Source organism: Homarus americanus, unplaced genomic scaffold (genome assembly GCF_018991925.1).
Source record: "Homarus americanus isolate GMGI-L3 unplaced genomic scaffold, GMGI_Hamer_2.0 scaffold20930, whole genome shotgun sequence".
Lineage (NCBI taxonomy): Eukaryota > Metazoa > Arthropoda > Malacostraca > Decapoda > Nephropidae > Homarus > Homarus americanus.
Genome location: NW_024748502.1, coordinates 9,496,287 through 9,517,665, shown reverse-complemented (window position 1 = coordinate 9,517,665; position 21,379 = coordinate 9,496,287). Strand labels below are relative to the sequence as shown.

At 37.4% G+C, this 21,379-nt stretch overlaps 1 protein-coding gene across 1 annotated transcript in view; it reads right to left on the bottom strand.

The window, feature by feature from the left end:
- LOC121880351 (hypoxia-inducible factor 1-alpha inhibitor-like) overlaps positions 1 to 21,379 on the bottom strand; it is a 325,317-nt gene that overhangs the window by 27,921 nt on the left and 276,017 nt on the right. Inside the window, exon 6 of the mRNA XM_042387506.1 lies at positions 15,551 to 15,721. Within this exon, the coding sequence (XP_042243440.1) occupies positions 15,551 to 15,721 (171 nt within the window). The remainder of the gene's footprint in view (positions 1 to 15,550; positions 15,722 to 21,379) is intronic.

Below are 21,379 nucleotides of genomic sequence, written 5' to 3'. Positions count from 1 at the left end.
TTATTTTTTGTTCAAAATATTCCTGGGCTTTCAAGGAATGCAGCAATGTCAAATATATTATCCTAACTTTAGTTTGAGGTATTATTTATTACTAAAAACGAAAATATTCTGGTTTTCCCACACATCTGGTGAGATGGTTGGTGGGGGGGAGGGAGGGACCCACCGACCATCTGTTACAGTGAAGAATATTTTTTTTCTTTTATTAACTGCAGATATTTGTTTTAGCTCATAAAATTCATACAAATTACCCGGTCAGAATATAATTTACATTGCTAGAATTCTTACAATTTGGTGATCATTTTGAATATAAACATCATAGATTTTGCATTAGACATACAAATTTTAGATGTAATGTTTACTCTGAGTAAATATGTTATCTTTTGTGCAAAATATATGACATTTATATTCAAAATATTCCTGGTCTTACAAGGAATCCAGCAGTGTCAATTATATTATCCTAACTTTAGTTTGAGGAATTATTTATTACTATACCTGGTTTTCCCCCCAAAATTTCTCAGAGGGAAGAGGGGGGGGGAGTCGAGTCCATTATTTAAATGGACATTAACTTGGCGACTGTATTTCTCTATTTCTCTTAAGTATTAATTGTGTGCATGTACCATCATAAAATTAAGATGTTATTTTCACTAGAACATAGGTATTGTGTCGGAAAAAGTGGAGTTTGGGGATGGGCCAGTTTCTATTGGAATTAATCCCATATGTTCTGTTCTTCACTTAACGCGGTTTTCACTTAACACGGTACCCTCTGGGTTTTATTGACCGCGTTAAGTGGGGTACAACTGTGTGTGTATATATATATATATATATATATATATATATATATATATATATATATATATATATATATATATATATATATATATATATATATATATATATATATATATATATATATATATATATATATATATATATAGTATTCTCTATAACGGATAATTGTGTTCTTGTAAAATATCGTGTTATAGAAAATCGCGTAATAGAAATAACAGGGCTTATGGAGAAAATAGGGTTAGGTGCAGATTACTCGAAATCGAAAAAATTTAGTAGTTAGCCTAACACAAAGGATAGCACAGTCTAAGTAAATGTTACATTCATATCTAATAATGAAATCATACAGTAAATGTAACACTTTGCCTTGAAAAAATATGAATGTAACTTGATGGGGGAAAAGGGTGATTTTGAGGTTGATAACATCAAGCTTCTCTTCAAGGGTTATAGCCTTTCATTTACGATCATCACCGGGAATTCTATCACCAGAACGCTTCTTGGAGATATTCTTCTTTACCATATTCACAGTTAATACCACAAAATTGGAGAAATAGTAAGCAAATATCGCGTTATAGCAAACAAGCGTTCGCGTTAAACAAATATCGTTCCTCTATTCATAAATCGCGTTAGAGCAAATTCGCGTTATCAAAACACGTGTTATAGCAGAACTCACTGTATATATATATATATATATATATATATATATATATATATATATATATAAGTATGTATATATATATATATATGTATGTATGTATGTATGTATGTATGTATGTATATATATATATATATATATATATATATATATAAGTATATAAGGTATATATATATATATATATAGAAAGAGTGAGTGAGAGTATATATATATATATATATATATATACCCCAAATTCTTGGGCAAAAAGTTGGGGGCCCACCTCATACGGGTATGCTTCGTTAGGGTTGGAAAAATTTACCAGAATTACCTAGTAAACAATGGAAACGACGCATCAACGCACCACCCGCCAGAAAGGTCGGGTACAGTTGCTAGGCAGATCTCTCACACATCATAGCAAGCCCAAAGTAGCTAAATGCATGTATGGTATGATATGGTATGCACAGGAGCATGTGTAAAACATAAAGTATTCATTTTAAAGTGTACGAGAGAGATACATACCTTGTTAATTAAATTTGAAACATCACATGATGTGAGTCAGGTCATCTACACACAGTTGCCAGTTTCAAAATTTTCCTTTAAAATTTTGGTTACTGAAAGCATTTCTTTTTCCCAAATCGTTTTGGTACATTCGTAGGTAAACAGTATACTATTGTGCAAACCCTACAGAAAAAATTAACAAAATGGAGTACAAAATGTAAAAAAAAATGCTGTCTGACTTGTAACACTGTTGTAGGGTCAGGTGGTTTAACGTACCTGCCAGGACCCGTAATCAAATTTATAACAATATCTAACCCTCAATTATTGTGAAGTTTATCTGCTGTAGGCAATATGAAGTAAAAATACCAGTTAAAGTGAGAAATTGAAGAGAATAAACAAGAAAGATGTTGGGCTATTTGGTAGGGCTGAGGGAGAGTACGCTGTTTGGTTCTTTTTATGGAGAAATGCGAATATCCTCAGTATTTAGTATTTGTTTAGGTCTTCTATTTTAAAAATGAACATTTTAAATTAAAAGTACCGTATTATTGTATTATATAAAATCATTGGGTATTTCTGGAAAATAAGAAAGCAAGAAGCCAAGAATACCAAACACAATTTCAACGCACGCTAAAAATTAAAAAGCTGCTTAAGAAGGGCCGATGTAAAACACAAAGTTTTCCACGTACTCAGGCTCTGCCGACAGCTAGAGATCGCGTACACGTGGTTTTTTCAATCGCTTTCAGGTTAAAAAATCTTTTATCACAGATAATATTAATATAACAGTTTTAATTGAAACTATTACGGTCGTTTAGAATGAAGAAGCGGTTAACATTTTATCTCTACCTCTTTCCACTATAATACGTACGTCATTTCAGCAAAAATATTACATTTCCATATTCTCAGACATAAATAGTAGTTTTGCTGAAACGTGATGTATTTCAATGTAAATTAGGATAAACTACATGCAGAAAACAAAAGACTTTACCTAACCTTCCGATGTTCAAGATATGTTACTCGTATTTTTAATAGTTTTCGGTTAAAATACTGTTATATTAGTGATATTCTATTCATACTGTGGTTGATATAATACCTTCACGGAAATGTAATATTTTTTGCTGAAATGACATATGTATTACAGTGGAAAGTGGGATAAAATTGTGATGAAAACAATGACTTTCGCTTTGTTTCGTTCAAAAGATGTTACCGTAATCACTTTTCGAATGGTTTAGTTAAAAAACTGTTGTATTGTATTACAATAATATCCTAATTGACTTGAATAAATATTACGATACCATATTTCTGAATATTTTCATTAAAATCCATCAAAATCATTTTCCTTGTCATCGTCTGCAGCACCAAACAGCTTCTCCCAGTCCTCTCCTTGAACAGGGCTAGAGGGAACGTGTTTTTCGAATCGTTTTCAGTTAAAAAAACTATTACATCACACGTATATTTTACCTAAACTGTGCCTGAATGAATATATTCTCGGAAATAAATAGTAGTTTTGCTGAAACGTGATGTATTTCAATGTAAAATAGGATAAAATACATGACGAAAACAAAAGACTTCACCTAAGCTTCCGATGTTCTTGAGATGTTATTCGTTTTTTTAATAGTTTTCGGTTAAAATTCTGTTATATTACAATGATATTCTATTCATACTGTGCTTGATATACTACATTCACGGAAATGTAATATTTTTTCCTGAAATTACGTACGTATTACAGTGGAAAGTGGGATAAAATCGTGACGAAAACAATGACTCGCTTTCTTTCGTTCAAAAGATGTTACCGTAATCGCTTTTCGAATGGTTTAGTTAAAAAACTGTTGTATTACAATAATATTCCCTCCTAATTGACTTGAATAAATACTTGAATGGAAATATACAATATTTTTGTTGAAACTACCTGCGTTTCAGTGTAAAGTGTCGTAATAATAAATGGTAAACAAGTTTATAGGACGTAGAGTTTTTCTGAAGGTTTTGTTGTTCCATTACCCTCAAAATCTTGGGTCGACCTATAAACGAGGAATATCATAAATTAACGATTTCTTGGTCATAAAATCGGGGTCGACCTATATACGAAGGGGGGTTATAGACGAGTATATACGGTATATATATATATATATATATATATATATATATATATATATATATATATATATATATATATATATATACAGTGACCCCCTCCGTTAACGAACTCAATCCGTTCCAGAAGGTCGTTCGTTAACCGAAAAGTTCGTTAACCGAAACCATTGTTTCAATGGGTTTTTGGGTAATTGGTTCCAGCTCACCGATAATTTCCTAAATTCAACAAAAATGGTAGAAAAGTTCACTTACTTTGAGGTGTGTATGTAGAAGGCTCCTGGATGTTGATGATGATGATGGGATTTAGAATGGAGTTGGAGGAGAAGGAAGAAGAGAAGGCATTGGAGTGGAAGAGAAGTCACCCCATGGTGCCATTTCACCCATAAAATTTTAGCTCTCTGGTGTAATTCAAGATTATTTTCTTTAAATCAACACTGCACTGCATTATATATTGTCAATATATAAAATATATTTCAAAATGACCAATAATTTGCTTGGAAACACAGAAAAAAACATTTAGTTGAAGAGAGTCTCAAGCAAGATGTTACCTCCAGTGAAAACACAGAGAGACTAACGCCTGTTTGCTGTGTCAGGAGGCTGGATGCCGCGCATTAAACTAGTCACTTTACCCTCAATTATGTTCAATAATTGTTAAAATGACTAAAAAATTGAACATTAAACTTTTAAAATTATTGAATAGTATAAACTTCTTGATATTTACTAAAATAGTAAGGAATTTAAGCCCTAGAACCGATTAATGTATTGGCGGACTGATACTAAAGCTGGTTGCCCGGTCAGTGCAAGCGAAAACATGTTGAGGTCGGTTCGTAAGAACTTCGTTAACCGAATTTTTTTTCGTTAACCGAATTGAAGATCCTTATGGAACGCAGTTCGTTAATTGAAATTAAGTTAACCGAGGTGTTCGTTAAACGAGGGGTCAATGTATATATATATACAGTGACCCCTCGGTTAACGAACTCAATCCGTTCCAGAAGGTCGTTCGTTAACCGAAAAGTTCGTTAACCGAAACCATTGTTTCAATGGGTTTTTGGGTAATTGGTTCCAGCTCACCGAAAATTTCCTAAATTCAACAAAAATGGTAGAAAATTTCACTTACTTTGAGGTGTGTATGTAGAAGGCTCCTGGATGATGATGATGGGAATTACAATGGGGGTGGAGGAGAAGGAAGAAGAGAAGGCATTGGGGTGGAAGAGAAGTCACCCCATGGCACCATTTCACCCATAAAATTTTAGTTCTCTTGGTGTATTTCAAGATTATTTTCTTTAAATCAACACTGTACTGCATTATATATTGTCAATATGTAAAATATATTTCAAAATGACCAATAATTTGCTTGGAAACATAGAAAAATAGCGTTTAGTTGAAGAGAGTCTCAAGCAAGATATTACCTCCAGTGAAAACAGAGACTAACGCCTGTTTGCTGTGTTAAGAGGCTGGATGTCGGGCATTAAACTAGTCACTTTACCTTCAATTATGTTCAATAATTGTTAAAATGACTAAAAAATTTAATATTAAACTTTTAAAATTATTGAATAGTATAAACTTCTTGATATTTACTAAAATAGTTAGGAATTTAAGCCCTAGAACCGATTAATGTATTGGCGGACTGATACTAAAGCTGGTTGCCCGGCCAGTGCAAGCGAAAACATGTTGAGGTCGGTTCGTAAGAAATTCGTTAACCGAATTTTGTTCGTTAACCGAATTGAAGATCCTTATGGAAGGCAGTTCGTTAACCGAAATTTCGTTAACCGAGGCGTTCGTTAAACGAGGGGTCACTGTATATATATATATACATATATATATAAATATATATATATATATATATATATATATATATATATATATATATATATATATATATATATATATATATATATATATATATATATATATATATATATATATATATATATATATATATATATATATATATATGTAATATTCAGAAATTTCAGAGTAATTTCAAATGCCCCGCCAGTAGCGATACTGAGCGTTCAAGGTCGTCCGAGGGAAGAGAGCGCTCCCTGCACATAGCGAGAGATTGTGGAACTAGGCCTATATGATATTAAATGTAATTTGCCGTATTAATAATGATGCGATTCATGAAGTTAAGGGACTATTATTGAATTTGAAATTATTATAGATCGTTGATCAGTCTGAATAATGTTACGAGTGTCCCAAGGAGTTATTAGTTAGGCGGAAAATATGTGACGTAGGCCTAAGCTAACGCCTTGAGAGGACGCGACGCTGGCTCTCCCTCAGTCACGGGAAGCAGTCAGGCAAACAAGACGTCCCTGCGCGTCAGTCACAGAAATAGTCACGTGCCCTAGTCACCTGTGCTGCGCTATTGCAGTATAACAAGGTTTCCGTCAGAACCCACTTGACCGGAGTTGACCGGAGTTGACCGGAATTGACTGCGAGAGATTGACTGCCGTTGAGACTGCCGTTGATGATTGAGGGTGGCGATTGTTGCCATTGGACCGATCAGTGTAGGCCTGTCACTGTTTAGCGGGGTATCAAAGGATCTCTGGAGGGAATCTAGCCGTCTGGGTGCTCAGCTGACGACGGGACGTTCGTGGATCAGCAGCTTTTCTCTACCTCGGCTCACAACACCACATGTCCCGAGCAGCTTAGTGAAACCCTCTTGCTAACGGGAAGCTAACGCTTCTCTCAACTGTACAAGGTCTGATTGGCTCACTCCCTTCCGCTTTATGGACGCACTGGGAGTACACTGAGGCTAACTGAGTAAATTAATGGTCACACACTGAGACCGTGAGTCTAGGACTCTAGGAGATACGTAGAGGAACATTTTCCCTCCCTTATTACGGGTGTAGTTAATACCATTCCTCAGACTGATATTATCTTGACGTGTGTAGTTTAATAGTTCCTAAATAATTTTGATAGTATTGTTTTGAATGTTTGTGTCATTAAGTGGAACCAGAGTGATACTGTGATTTGATTCTTTTAATGCATCTAATTTTTCTCCATAATTCTGATCTCAGGTATAACCTTTGTTCCCCAGAGTAGTGGTTAAGTTAGGTTAGGAAGTGTGCATCTGTTGGGGTGATATAATTTTGTTGAGTGCCCTTAAGGCCTATTCATTGTAGAGTATTTAATTTCTTATTTTTTATTACCATTTCCTCAGGGACTGATATTATGTTGTTGAAAGCCCTTAAGGCCTATTCATTGTAGAGTATTTAATTTCTTATTTTTTATTACCATTTCTTCAGTGACTGATATTATTTTGTTGAAAGCCCTTAAGGCCTATTCATTGTAGAGTATTTAATTTCTTATTTTTATTACCATTTCCTCAGTGACTGATATTATTTTGTTGAAAGCCCTTAAGGCCTATTCATTGTAGAGTAGTTAATTTCTTATTTTTTAATACCATTTCCTAAGTGACTAATATTATTTTGTGAAAGCCCTTAAGGCCTGTTTCATGTGTGCAAGCAACATTTCTTAATACTTCAAATTTATTGTTGCCTGAGTTTCTAATAATTTCTATATCATGTATAACTTTTATTCCCCAGAGTAGTGTTTTAAGTTCAAGTTAAGAGGTGCGCATATTGGTGTATCATTATTTGATTGTGTTTGTAGTGTTGGAGGGAATATAAGTGTCTAAATTTTACAGTGTGTCTCATTCATCCCAGTCACAGACGCTATCCTTCCACGGGTCATGGACAATTCATTTTGTTTAGTAGATTTAAGTGTTCTTGTGCTGGTTCGGGATTTTTCTCAAAGGGGCGCTTCCACTGCCATTACCATCTTATAATCTTTAATAAACCCCAAGTCAAGTACTTGACGGTTACATATATATATATATATATATATATATATATATATATATATATATATATATATATATATATATATATATATATATATATATATATATATATATATATATATATATATATATATATATATATATATATATATATATATATATATATATATATATATATATATATCTGTTAATGTAACCCGCAGGGTCCCGCGGAAAGTAAGTAACCAGAAAGTGAATAACAACATAACATATGGGATTAATTGAAATAGAGTCCGGCCGAATTTCAAACCCACTTTTTGACGGACATTAATAACTATGTTGTAGTAAAAATTTTATCTTAACTTTATGATGGTATGAAAAACAAGTAATATAGAGGTTAGGTTAGGAAAAAACAAAGGTTAACATAGAAAATAAAAGTTAGGGTTAGGAAAACTAAAAGTTATGTGGAACACTTACGCTAGTAGAAGAGATGGGTCGGCATACGGGATGGAGGCTGGTTCCGAGGCAGAGGTGGCAGATTACTGGCCCTCAGGTGAATCACCATTACTAGGTGAATCACCATCACTGTTCATTGCAGATGTCAGGCTTCCTGACAAATCCCTCAAAGTCATCTTCACTGTCACTATCACTGGCTTGGGCTGGCTGGGTGGTGGGTTGGGGCTAAGAAATCTGTTATGCTTTTGCTGACGCGCTGGTGTTATTGTCGTGATACACCTTGGATGGGGCTCATAGTCTGCAAACAGCTGGGTAGTGAAGATTTCATACTCCAGTTTGCGCCAGGGTCGCCGGAGTGAGTGAGCTTGGGCTTTCTCGATACACCTCATGGCACCCCTAACATTACTATGGATAAGTGTTGTTCTTCTGGGATGACGACCACCTGCCTCTTCACTGACGCCGCTTATCATCATCATCTACCATCTCCTCGGTAGTCAAGATCAGGTTCCATTATCACCCAGGATGTCGCTGCTGGTGGTCTCGAGAAGCCTGGAACTGTAACAGTCTGCGAGCTTCTCTGGCAAGGTCCACTGCTACTGCAACAGTCTGAACCTCAATTGTCACAAGATTGACTCCTCCTCTCACCTGGTGATTCATGCAAACACATGCCCCATGCGTGACGAATTGCAGCAACAGACAGCGCCGGATCCCATGACTCCACCCAAAGAAGTCCACAGCTTCTTGATGCTAAATACCTGCGAATTGCTCGGAACAGCATTTTTTTGCTGTGCCAACTGTTGATCCTCATCTTCTTCGCCTACGTGTGGTGTCACTCAGGTTGTTAACCTTCCCTGGTGTTGGTGTAGTCGTTCAGGAGTTTGGAATTTCTTTTCAGAGATAATGCAGCGCGCTTTTACATTACAGATTAACTCTTGTCCAAGGCTGTAATATAGACGTAGTGTTGGGAGGAAGGAAGACCACTTTTACGCTAGTGACGCATCTAACAGTAGGGGCAATGTCCTAGCGCGTTGTCCAGCAGCAACAAAATCTTGAAAGGAACACTGTTGCTCACAGAATTTTTACATCGGGGACAAAACAGTCATCAAACCAGGAGAGGGACAGTGTAGAGAACATCCACGCTTTACGTATGTCAGCCAGTGGACATTTACTTGGCTGTCCATGGTTTTGTAGGCGCAGCGGCTTATGCGCTGTGGATCAACGATAACTTGAGCTTACTGGCACGAGGCATTGGTAAACAGCCAGATGCTCTTCTGCATCTTCTGCCTAATCTTGCTGGCATTCTTCTACAACGAAGGACTCTGAAGGTAGCTTTTTCCAGAAAAGAACAGATTTGTCCATAAAAGTTAAACACTCCGGTCGCCACTGTACTGTCCTTCTCCTTACAATCTCACGTAAAACGGAGGAAATTTCAGCGCAGCACGCCAGCACTCGCTTCTTCACCACCAATGCTTTATTGGTGATCTTGTTCGATCTTAAAACTCCTGTAACCACCAGAGGAAGCATTAAAAGGGTTTAGCCTAGTTCTATCTTCCGTGCCACTGCTAAGGTACAGTTCACGCCCCAGAATCCTAATAGAGCGTGTCGACCGCTTATGTTCTGTCAGCGCTTGACGCACTGGCACCTCACAAGTAATTTTCTGTCTTGAGAAGCACCTGGTTGTGAAAATACTCTTGATCATAGAAGGTTCCAGACCTTTGTGATCTTCTATGTGCTCCTTTATCTTGGCTGCATCCTTTTTATTGTTCAATCATAGATTCATTCATAACATGCTGAAATAAATCAAACCTGCCTTGTTCCTTTCTCTCCCCTCCAACTCTTGGATGATGGTATACTTCAATTGTAGCTATGAACGCCGTGTCTTTTGGCTTAGTGCTAACCAGGTAAGGAAAAGGCTTTCTCTGGGTGGTGAACCGCGGAAGCCATTTTAGAGAACAATGGATGCATCGCTTACACGGTCTGGCATGGAGGGATGAAACTGGCGCGAAGCATAGGGTCAAGGATCATTCTTTCCTCCCTCCTCCCTCTCCCTCTCCCCTGGGTGGACACGCTATAATACTTTAAGCCACCACAGCTAGCAGCAGAGGGGGTAGGGATGCATGGCCAATCACAGTCCGGCACACATAAGGACGCCAGTGATAACACAACAAAGACACACACTGGCAAAGAACCTTACTGCTGCTTGCCTAAGCGAGGGAGGAGGAGGAGAGGCGAGAGCACAGGCAGGCAGGCGGGTGGGGGCGTAATCTAAATAGCTGCCGCCACGACACCTCCGCTGCACGGGGTTCATCACGCACCAAGAATGTGAGCACTAGGTTCTGGCAAGGCACCGTTAACGTGGGAAACGCAGGGATCATGTAGAATATATATATATATATATATATATATATATATATATATATATATATATATATATATATATATATATATATATATATATATATATATATATATATATATATATATATATATATATATATATATATATATATATATATTTTGCTGGAATTCTTACAATATGATGATCATTTTGAATATATACATCATGGATTTTGCATTAGACATACAAATTTTAGATCTACTGTAATAATTTGGTTTACACAAAGCAAATATTTTATCCTTTGTGCAGAATATATGAAGTTTACATTCAAAATATTCCCTGACCTACAAGGAATCCAGAAATGTCAATTATATTATCCTAACTTTAGTCTGAGTTATTATTTATTACTAAAAATGTAAATATACTATTTTCTCCCAAAACTTCTCTGGTAGGGAGGGAAGGTGGGGGAGGGAGGGAGGGACCAACCCAGCTAGGGTGGAGTATTTTGATTGACAGATAGTGTCCTTGAAGAATATTTCTTTGTTTATTTAATGAAGATATATGTTTTAGCTCATAAAATTCACACAAATTACCCGGCCAGAATATAATTTACATTGCTGGAATTCTTACAATATGATGATCATTTTGAATATAAACATTATGGATTTTGCATTAGACATACAAATTTTAGATCTAATGTAATAATTTGGTTTACACAAAGCAAATATTTTATCTTTTGTGCAAAATATATGACGTTTACATTCAAAATATTCCCTGACCTGCAAGGAATCCAGAAATGTCAATTATATTATCCTAACTTTAGTATGAGGTATTATTTATTACTAAAAGTTAAAATCTAGTTTTTTCACCCAACATTTCTCTGGTAGGGAGGGAAGGTGGGGGGTTGGGTTGGGACCGACTGACCATCTGGCACGGTTGGAAGAGTGGGGGAGGCAAGTTGGGGTACTTTGATTGACAGATAGTGTCGTGAAGAATATTTTTTTTTTATTAACTGAAGATATTTGTTTTAGCTCATAAAATTCATACAAATTACTGGACCAGAATATAATTTACATTGCTGGAATTCTTACAATATGATTATCATTTTGAATATAAACATCATGGATTTTGCATTAGACATACAAATTTTAGATCTAATGTAATAATTTGGTTTACACAAAGCAAGTATTTTATCTTTTGTGCAAAGTATATGAGGTTTACATTCAAAATATTCCCTGACCTGCAAGGAATCCAGAAATGTCAATTATATTATCCTAACTTTAGTCTGAGGTATTATTTATTACTAAACGTTAAAATCTAGTGTTTCACCCAATCATTTCTCAGAGAGGTAGGAGCTAGTGAGCTGGGAAGAGGGGTGGGGGGGGGTTTGAGTCCATTATTTGAATGGACATTAACCTGGCGACTGTATTTCTCTTAAACATTAATTGTGTGAGCATACCATCATAAAATTTAGATGTTATTTTTACTACAACATAGGTATTGTGTCGGAAAAAGTGGAGTTTGGGGGTGGGGCCAATCTCTATTGGAATTAATCCCATATGTTCTGTTGTTCACCTTACGCGACTTTCACTTTCCGCGGTACCCTGTGGGTTCAATTGACCACGTAAATCGGGGTACTACTGTACTTCACTGAGTATATGAGTAGATGAGCACCGCGGAAAGTGAAAGTCCGGTTCTGGCATGGTACTGCTTAAATGATTTAATGAGAAATCGTGGAAAGTGAAACCGTGTAAAGCGGGGTAATACTGTACATATATTATTTCTGCAATTCTTCACAAACAAAACACATAAATCAATTGAACATGTGATGTTGAACGTGAACTATAAACACTGCATAACCCCGCGCCAAGCCACAACACTGTACAGTAGACTTTAAACGCTACGTATTTAGTTTTTCTCTTTTATTTAAAATTTTACAATTTACATATACTATGTGTAAATTGTAATTTACATATTATTCATATTATGCTACAGCGCCTACAAAACATGAGAAACGTTTGAGTCCCCCAGTAGAGATGTCCGTTCTCTATCCACTTCAGGATGTCTTAGTCCTCCGTTTTCTTTTTGTGTACTCGCTCAGGGACTCAAGTATTTCTGTATATAACACAGGATGAAAAGGGAATTTGAAATTATGAGTGAATGAATTTATTATACAGTCAATTGGATACACCCACAGCGAGAGAAAAGAGTATTTTTTTATTTTTTTTTTTATTGGGCACCCCCCTACATCCTTGTGTAAGGTGAAGCGCAGAAGCGTTTACAGCGCCCAACAGGGAAGCATGCTAAGTTCATGCTTGCCTTAATGTTTCACGAGTTAAGTGCGTAGAAGCCTGAAGAGTCAAGGGCGTAGAAGCCTGAAGATTCAGTGGTTTATGTCATCAAGTTATTGGAAGCTCCAACAACTCCCTGAATACGAATTCACAACTTTCGACTTACAACAGGTACCTACTTTACTGCTAGGTGAACAGGGACTAATGGGGGCTGGGAAGTAAGTCCAAACAACTTCCACCGGCCCGGGAATCGAGAGAGAGAGAGAGAGAGAGAGAGAGAGAGAGAGAGAGAGAGAGAGAGAGAGAGGCCAAGCACTCTGTTTACATCACACACACATAAATATTACATAAATTATTTCTGCAATTCTTCACAAACAAAACACATAAATCAATTGAACATGTGATGTCGAACGTGAACTGTAAACACGGCATAACCCCGAGCCAAGCCACAACAACCGTTCGAGTGGAATCGCATTACAGCCAACGCGTTCGCGTTTTACAAATATTGTTCCTCTATTCATCAATCGCGTTACAGCCAATTCGCGTTGACAAAACACGCGTTATAGCAGAACTCACTGTTCTGTAAATTTCAAGTTTATCCCTGTTCATATTGGCGGGCTTTTGTAAGTCGGGGACCTCCTGTACTGTATATTATTTTCGTCTTTATTCAAGACATCTTCAGGACATGAGATCCAATAATTCCTCACCTTGGCAATGCATCAGGTGATTACTTTACAAGGGGACCCGTTATAAGTGCCGAGTACTTTACAAGGGGACCCAATATAAGTGCCGAGTACTTTACAAGGGGACCTGTTATAAATGCTGAGTACTTTACAAGGGGACTTGTTATAAGTGCTGAGTACTTTACAAGGGGACCTGTTATAAGTGCCGAGTACTTTACAAGTGGACCTGTTATAAGTGTCTTCATTACAAGTTGTTTTGTACATAAGTGGTCAAATAATTATTGTGGAACTACACAAGTTACAAGGATTCTAAGGCTGAAATCCGTCAATCATTGGAAGCACAAATATTTGAGTGATTTAAATTTTTGCCCGTCTCCCATTCTCTTAAAGTTCATCCTTCTCACCACTTTCACTTTCACTGAAATGAGTGTGTGAGCGAGTGTAAAAACACCGACCCACAACAACTTTAAGTACAGTAGAACATCGATTTAAAGTTTTTCAATTGAAGATTATTGATTTAAAGAGACACCCACAATTAAGTACAATGTTTTAATTTAAATTGAATCCTTCCTATTGTGCGCGAGACAATCTGGCGCATCATAATTTAAAATTCGCGCCTAATGTTTCTCTGGGCATGCTACATTGTCCTAAGGGCTAAGCTGTATTGTACATGTACTCAAAATAATGTACTAAATGATTACTAAAATTTTTGTCTAGTGCAAACTATAGCTTGTTTATATTAAAATTAATCACTATCTTATAAGAATTTGAGCAATGTAAATTATATTCTCCCTGGTCACTTCTGTGACATTTTATAAGCAAAAAACAAAAATTCAATCTAAAGGACATAAATAAACAAATAAATACTTCACTAGACCTTTGGCCCCAACTGTTAAACTTGTCACTGTCACCTTCCCTTCCTCCCTCCCCCACATCTTCCCAGCCAGGGTTTAGTGGTTATAGGCTTTAAGTTTTATTTTATATAATATCAGAGTAAAGTTAGCAGAATATAATTTGCATTGCTAGAATCCTTGCAAGACAGTGAATATTTTGAATATAAACGTCACATATTTTGCACAAGAGATAAAAATTTTAGCCCATTGTAATAAAATTAATTAGAACAGGTCAGTTCAGTGACATTTTATAAGAGAAAACTTAAAGTCACTCTTAAGGACAGATAAATAAATAAGCACTAGACCTTGGCATCAACTGTCAAACATATCACCTCACCTCCCTCCCTCCCTTCCCCCATTATTATATTTAAGTATGATTAGCCTCTTATGGTGTACATTTCTTCTTTAACAATATTATAGCATTTTAAATAATAGAAAAAAAATTATAAACAAAACAACAAGCTAAATCAGCGTTGGTGGTATGTATAGTGGTACCAGAGCAGACCAAAGAACCCGCCAGGCAACGTTATCAGGAGTTTAAACACCACCGCCAAGCTCTATCACCACCTGTTTTATGCCTCAACAATTCAATGAGAATCCAGTGACGATGATCGTTCTGGATAGTGGTAATGAAGCTGAAGTCACTTTACAAGTGTCTGCAGTTGATTTTGAAGGCTTTAAATCTGATTAGCCTTCACCCCCTGCCTAGACCCCCATCGTCTCCCAGAGCTTCCCATGCCTCCACTATTCAGTGGTGGCGGTGGGGCATTGCATAATTAACTTCCTGGGCTTTCTTAAAACATTTATGCAAGAATGTAGATGCATTTTATGTGACATTGTGTGTTATTTTTGGAAGGTTAAGTTGGTTACCTAAAGTTGTTCTAAGGTAAAGGTCTGGCGAGTTCAGTACAATATAGTGATTTTAACACGTTAAAGGGCATCGCTTGTGTGGATTTCTGATATGCGGACGTGTACAAGTATGATATATCTGCTCAAAATCAGACCCACTGTATTCAAATAGGTATCTTATGGCTCACACAATGTTTGAGTAATTATGGTATCATACAGGGGTGAAAAAGGGTTCAGTACTTACCTTGTACCAAAAGTTGAGAGATATAGTGTGACCAAGATTTGGTAAACTCTCTATGTGATGCCACCAGTACATAGGTATATAAAGGACATCACCAGGACCTACTACTGCCTCCACACCTTTAAGCTGTTGAAGGCCAGGGAACTTTTCAGCATCAGGTTCATCAAAGTCAATCTGTAAACAAAATTATTTTTATATTCGAGGTAATCTGTATTGTTAGTGTCCTCCTTCGTATTACCTGTAATATGTTCAATAAATTGTAACTTCTACATAAGAAAAAGCATAAAACGTGTTGGTAATGATATGCATTCTAGTCTTCTTCTTAAACTTTAGTAAAAAATTTGGCTTTTTCTTTCAAGATAATAAGCCCATGGAATATGATGGTAGCCCCTCCACCCCTTCATTACAGTACAGAAAATTAAACCTCTACCTATTCCATTTTTGTCAACCCAATCCAGCCTTCAGGCTTCTATTCATTAACCCAAGAAGGTTGGTAAGAACCTGGACCATTTCCTTGGCCCTGATTATTAAATGAATTTTAGGATCAACTCCTCCTTTCCAATAGGAGGTGGATCTTGATATGAAGCTGGATTCAGCACCAAATTACCTAGTAAACAAATATACTGTATTTTTATTTAGGAGAAAATTAGCTAAGCTGAAATACTGTTCAGTACCCTGCAGCTGACCTGTGATACTCCTTTACCGAGATACAGTAAAGGAAATTAATGTTTATGCTACCTGTGATCCTAGTTGTCATATATACTCTTTGATTACTTAGTTGTCATTCAAAATAAGAGCTTTCTTACCTAAACTCAGAACCCTATTAAAGACTGCAATAAAATACGTAGCAGCTGCAATATACAGTAATCCCGTGTTTTTCGCGGGAATTACGTTCCTGAAACCCCTGCAAAAAACCAAAACCGCCAATACTGTTTTAGGAATCGCTGTACAGTACCTGTGGCCACCAAACAGTTCAGGTAGTTCATGCACTTCACCACGCCATGCTCTCCACTCACGGCCCGTGGTCACACTGATCACTGACGCAATGTACAGGCATTTACTAACATCATTATTTGAAACTAACATATTGTAGTATAATAATGGAAAAATGTAAACACAGTTATATACAAAAAAATTTATTTACAAGTAAATAAAAAAAAATTTATTTCGCTGAGGTCGGCCTCTCCCTGCTGTCCCAGCGTCTGCCTGCCCTCACGCAGTCACGCCAGCCAGCCAGTCCTCTTCCACCCACACTCCTCCACTTGAAGACTTGTATTCTGACAAAAGACACAAATGACTCGTCAGTCTTCACCACATCTCAAGCCATAGCTCATGCCACCTCTGAGCTTGTCCAATAAAATTGTTTTTTTCCGTTAAGGTCATCACTATTCTTGATCTCTTGGTCACTTTAGAGTCTTTGCTAATAATATTTGCCTTTGATGAAGTTGGCTTACATCCCGGAGTCATGTGAAATGCACGTGGGAGGACAAACAGAAGAGGTAATCACAGTAGCGTTCACAGTATGGTAGGCACATGTGGACTGAGGCTTCTCGGAGCAGCGGGTGTCTGAGGCGGGAAAGGGTGGCGTCTGTTTGCCGCACCTCACAGGGGAATATAAAAAATGGCGCAAAATTAAATTTTTGTTATTAAAGGATATTTTATATATATATACTTGTGTATAATTTTTTATTAAAAAAAAAAAACGCGAATGGTCAAAACCGCGATAAAAAACCAGCGAAAAACATGGAATTACTGTACAGTATTGCATTACTGTATTATAAATAAATGCAAGTTGAGTTTGTAGAGCAGCTGGTTGGGTCAGTCAGCTGACCTGGCTGCCACTATCAGTGCTGGAAGTGCCGCCACTAATAGTAGAGGTGCTAATATTTCAGTAGTGAAACAAGGAGCTCTGGCCTGTTTCAGAAATCAGTAGTGTAACTGGTAGCAACACTGCTTTTTATTGTCAGATTTCGCAGGTAAACCACGCTTAACCAAAGTCTGATTAACAAATGTTCACTATAACTTGGGGTTTTACTTTATACAACTCTGCAAAATATGAGGTGGTTCATTTGCTATAATGAAGGATTTTTTAAAAGAATGTATGATGTTGGCGGCTCCCGCGACATATGTTGTCTTTCACTCCCACCACGCAACACACATTCATTGTCTTTCACTCCTGCCCTGCAAAAAAAAAAAAACACGCACGCACGCACGAACACGAACATGCACACGCACACACACACACACACACACACACACACACACACACACACACACACACACACACACACACATGTTTGCTTTCTCTATGGAGGAGGTTTTTAATTCAGTTTTCAAGGAACTTACCAATGAAGACATTCAAGAACTAACTAGAGAGAGATGGTAGCAGTAGAGTTGGAAGACGAAACTGAAAAGGTTATAAGAATTTTTAGTGTGAAATTTTTGGAGGATTTCTTTGTGAAGATGGAGGAAGCTTTCAATATTATTATCCTTGGAGACTGATTTTGGGTGAGGCCTGCTAAAGAGAGGTAGCTTGTTTTTAGGCAACGTGTCTGTGATTGATATGTGACAATACATCAGCCACTCTGTTACAAATGTATCATAGTACAGCATGCCCTTACAATTCTCGGATCTTTAAATTGCGACTTTTGATTATTTGCGGGTGACACCGTAGATGTACCCAAGAATGTCAGTGGGTAGTTTTAAAGTTGTTGGCATTTTTGCGGCCAAGACGGGGAGCCCGTGAATTTTATGACATCCCACAAGGTGTCTCTCTTGTTCCAGGCGGCTGGGCCAAGAGCACTCACTCCGCCTCAATCCGGGTTAAACACTTGTCTGTTTCGTGCATGTGCTACTCTGCTCTCTTAACAACTGTGCTCCTCGTGCTTGTGATGGCTTCCAAATGCCCTCAATCACCTTCATCCAGCCTGGCAACGGGGGTGGGTAAGGGGAGTGATTGATTGCTAGTTAGCGCGTCGTCTGCTGTTGTAACTCTCCTCACTTCCTGCCATATTCCACTGGATTTACTGCTATTATTAGTGTTTACTGATAAAAAAGTGTTTAATATTGATTAATCGTGACGTTGTGGCTAGGAAAGCTCGTCAGTGTAACCACCAGGCTTCTAGGCCAAGCTGCAAGGTGTTATGTTTTTTCAACTCCTATTTTTGGGTAGATATATGTAACTTTCTTCATTTACTTTTACTCAGTTACATGCACACACCATCCTACATACATAGTATTGTGAAAAAAGTACAGTACTGTATTACACTGCAATTACCAACATCCTTCATGTTGGGTTAGCTAGGTGGCTACGAAAGAAATTCTGTACCGTAAGTGTGATCTACGTATCAGCCCAGTTGGCGCTCAGATGCCATTCGTTCTAGAGACAGTAATTTTTATGAGGAAAAAAATTGCCGTATGGTAATCCAACCAACCCAACTTTAACAACAAAACATGGAGTGGACTTGAGGGTAGACTCTCGCATTTTGTCTACATTAGACGAGTTGTCGGTTGGAATTTTTTCATAAGATGGCAGGTCAATGAATAAAGAAAGCTCTTAAATTCACTATGGTAATTATATTTTTAAATAAATTGGGCCAAAAAGTGTAAAAAAAAAATAAGGATTAAAGTTGCTAAATAGTCACGTGACTGCAAAAGCTCTGTTATTGGTTGTGACGTCAGAGACTGGCTCGAGCCACCGAGAGGGAGCCTGCACGCAGCCAGTTGTGGTGTATGTGTTGTTACCAGCAAAAATACAGGACTTGTGGTCATATACAATGTTCAAGGAAAGGACAAAGATTCGTTGGTGCTTCGTGCCAATGTGCAAGAGTACCGACAATTCCTCACCAGGCAAAATATTCATCACAGTACCGAAAGATAAGAAGATAAGGAAGAGATGGTGGCTTGCTGCTTGACGACAGTTCCCCATGTCAGAGTCCAGCACCTACTGCTGTGAAGATTATTTTGATGTGAATATTGAAGTTGATATATACACTCATACCTTATTATTAGGTTTAAATAAATTACTGCTCAAGTATCATCGTGTATACAGGTACTCCTCCACTTACGACCTACTCGACTTACGACCACCCGTACATAAGACAGCCGCAGTCGTATACAGTCAACCCTCACTTTACGCGGTCCCACATTCCGCGTTTCCACGTTTACGCGGTGCCCTGCCGGAACCCAGGATGCTCACATTCCGCGGTGCGTGTACCCCTTTACGCGGAGAGCGGCTGGCAAGCCGGGCCATTTTTGGATCCAAACCTCCCGCCATCCGCCATGTTGTGTAAGCGGCGCGAGCATGGTGCGCACAAGGTCGCCCAGTCATCAAAACATTACCAGTTCTTCACCCGCCACCCCCCCACAGCCAGCCCAAGTCAGTGATAGTGATAATTATGGTGAGGATATGGACTTATATGGACTTTGGGGGGTTTGACAAAGAGGCCCTGCAAGCCTCTGTGGTGGATAGTGATACAAGTGAGGGCCAATAATCTGCCCTCTGCCTCGGAACCAACCGCCCATCCCCGTGTGCCCAGCCATCTTTTCTACTAATGTAAGTGTTAAAAAACCTAATATTATTGATATTTCTCTTAATTATTAATTGTGTGTGCATACTATCATAAAGTTAAGATAATATATTTACTACAACATAGTTGTGTGTCGTCAAAAAGTGGAGTTTGGGGGTCGGCCCGGTCTCTATTTCAATTAATCCCATATGTTATGTTATTCACTTTACGCGTTTCTCACTTTCCGCGGTACCCTGTGGGTTACATTAACCGCGTAAAGTGAGGGTTGACTGTAAAATATTTTTCAACTTACGTATTTTCGTTTGTAATTCCCTTTAAAATGGCTGGCAAGCATAAAAGTGAGTTTTTGTGGTGCTGAGAAGAAAAAGAGACACCCATTTTAGAATTTCTATGTATTATTTTTGCTTTTCGACTCACGACCAATTCGACTTATGACCTGGTCATTGGTCCCAAACCCCGTCGTAAGTCGAGGACTGACTATTTACTTGCTGGGTGCCGAAATGATACAAAAGACCGATAACTCCAACATGGAAGTTTTCATCACTGTTCTCTATTTCATGACTGAAAAATGTAAGTTTTCAACGACCATGGCCAGGAAATGGGCTTGAGATGATCAGATCACAGATGTAATTTAACGTGCACCATAGCTGGATGGCGGAGTTCTTGATAATACTCTACAATCATAAAGACATCTGCTTTTGGTAAAGTTCTTTCATCTGCCTTGATGAACCCTGGAAGTAGTTGTCCAACCTTCTTGGCTGATGGGCTCTGTAAATAAATACAGTAAAGCCTCGAATAACGACGTGAATGTGTCCTCCAATATTGCAGTGTAAGGTGAATCGTCTTATCGTGAATCATTAATTACTGTACACTTAAAATAAAGCAATAATAATGAGATGCGTTCCCAAGTGTGACCTTTTCATATCTTTTGTGTGGCTTTTTACCTTCTTTTCCCCCAAAACAATACAATTAATGAAAATTGCAAACTATATTCTTTAAAAAATGTTTCTGAATGCACCTTATACAGTATAAATTAATAATAATATTGTCACACTCGAGGAGATGGGAAGCCATTGTTTTCGTTTGTGTTTACAGCCGGGAGTCCAGGACGATAGTTCTACACGAGAAAATGAAGAAAATAAGACCCTGGTTGTATATATATATATATATATATATATATATATATATATATATATATATATATATATATATATATATATATATATATATATATATATATATATATATATATATATATATATATATATATATACAGTCAACCCTCACTTTACGCTGTCCCACA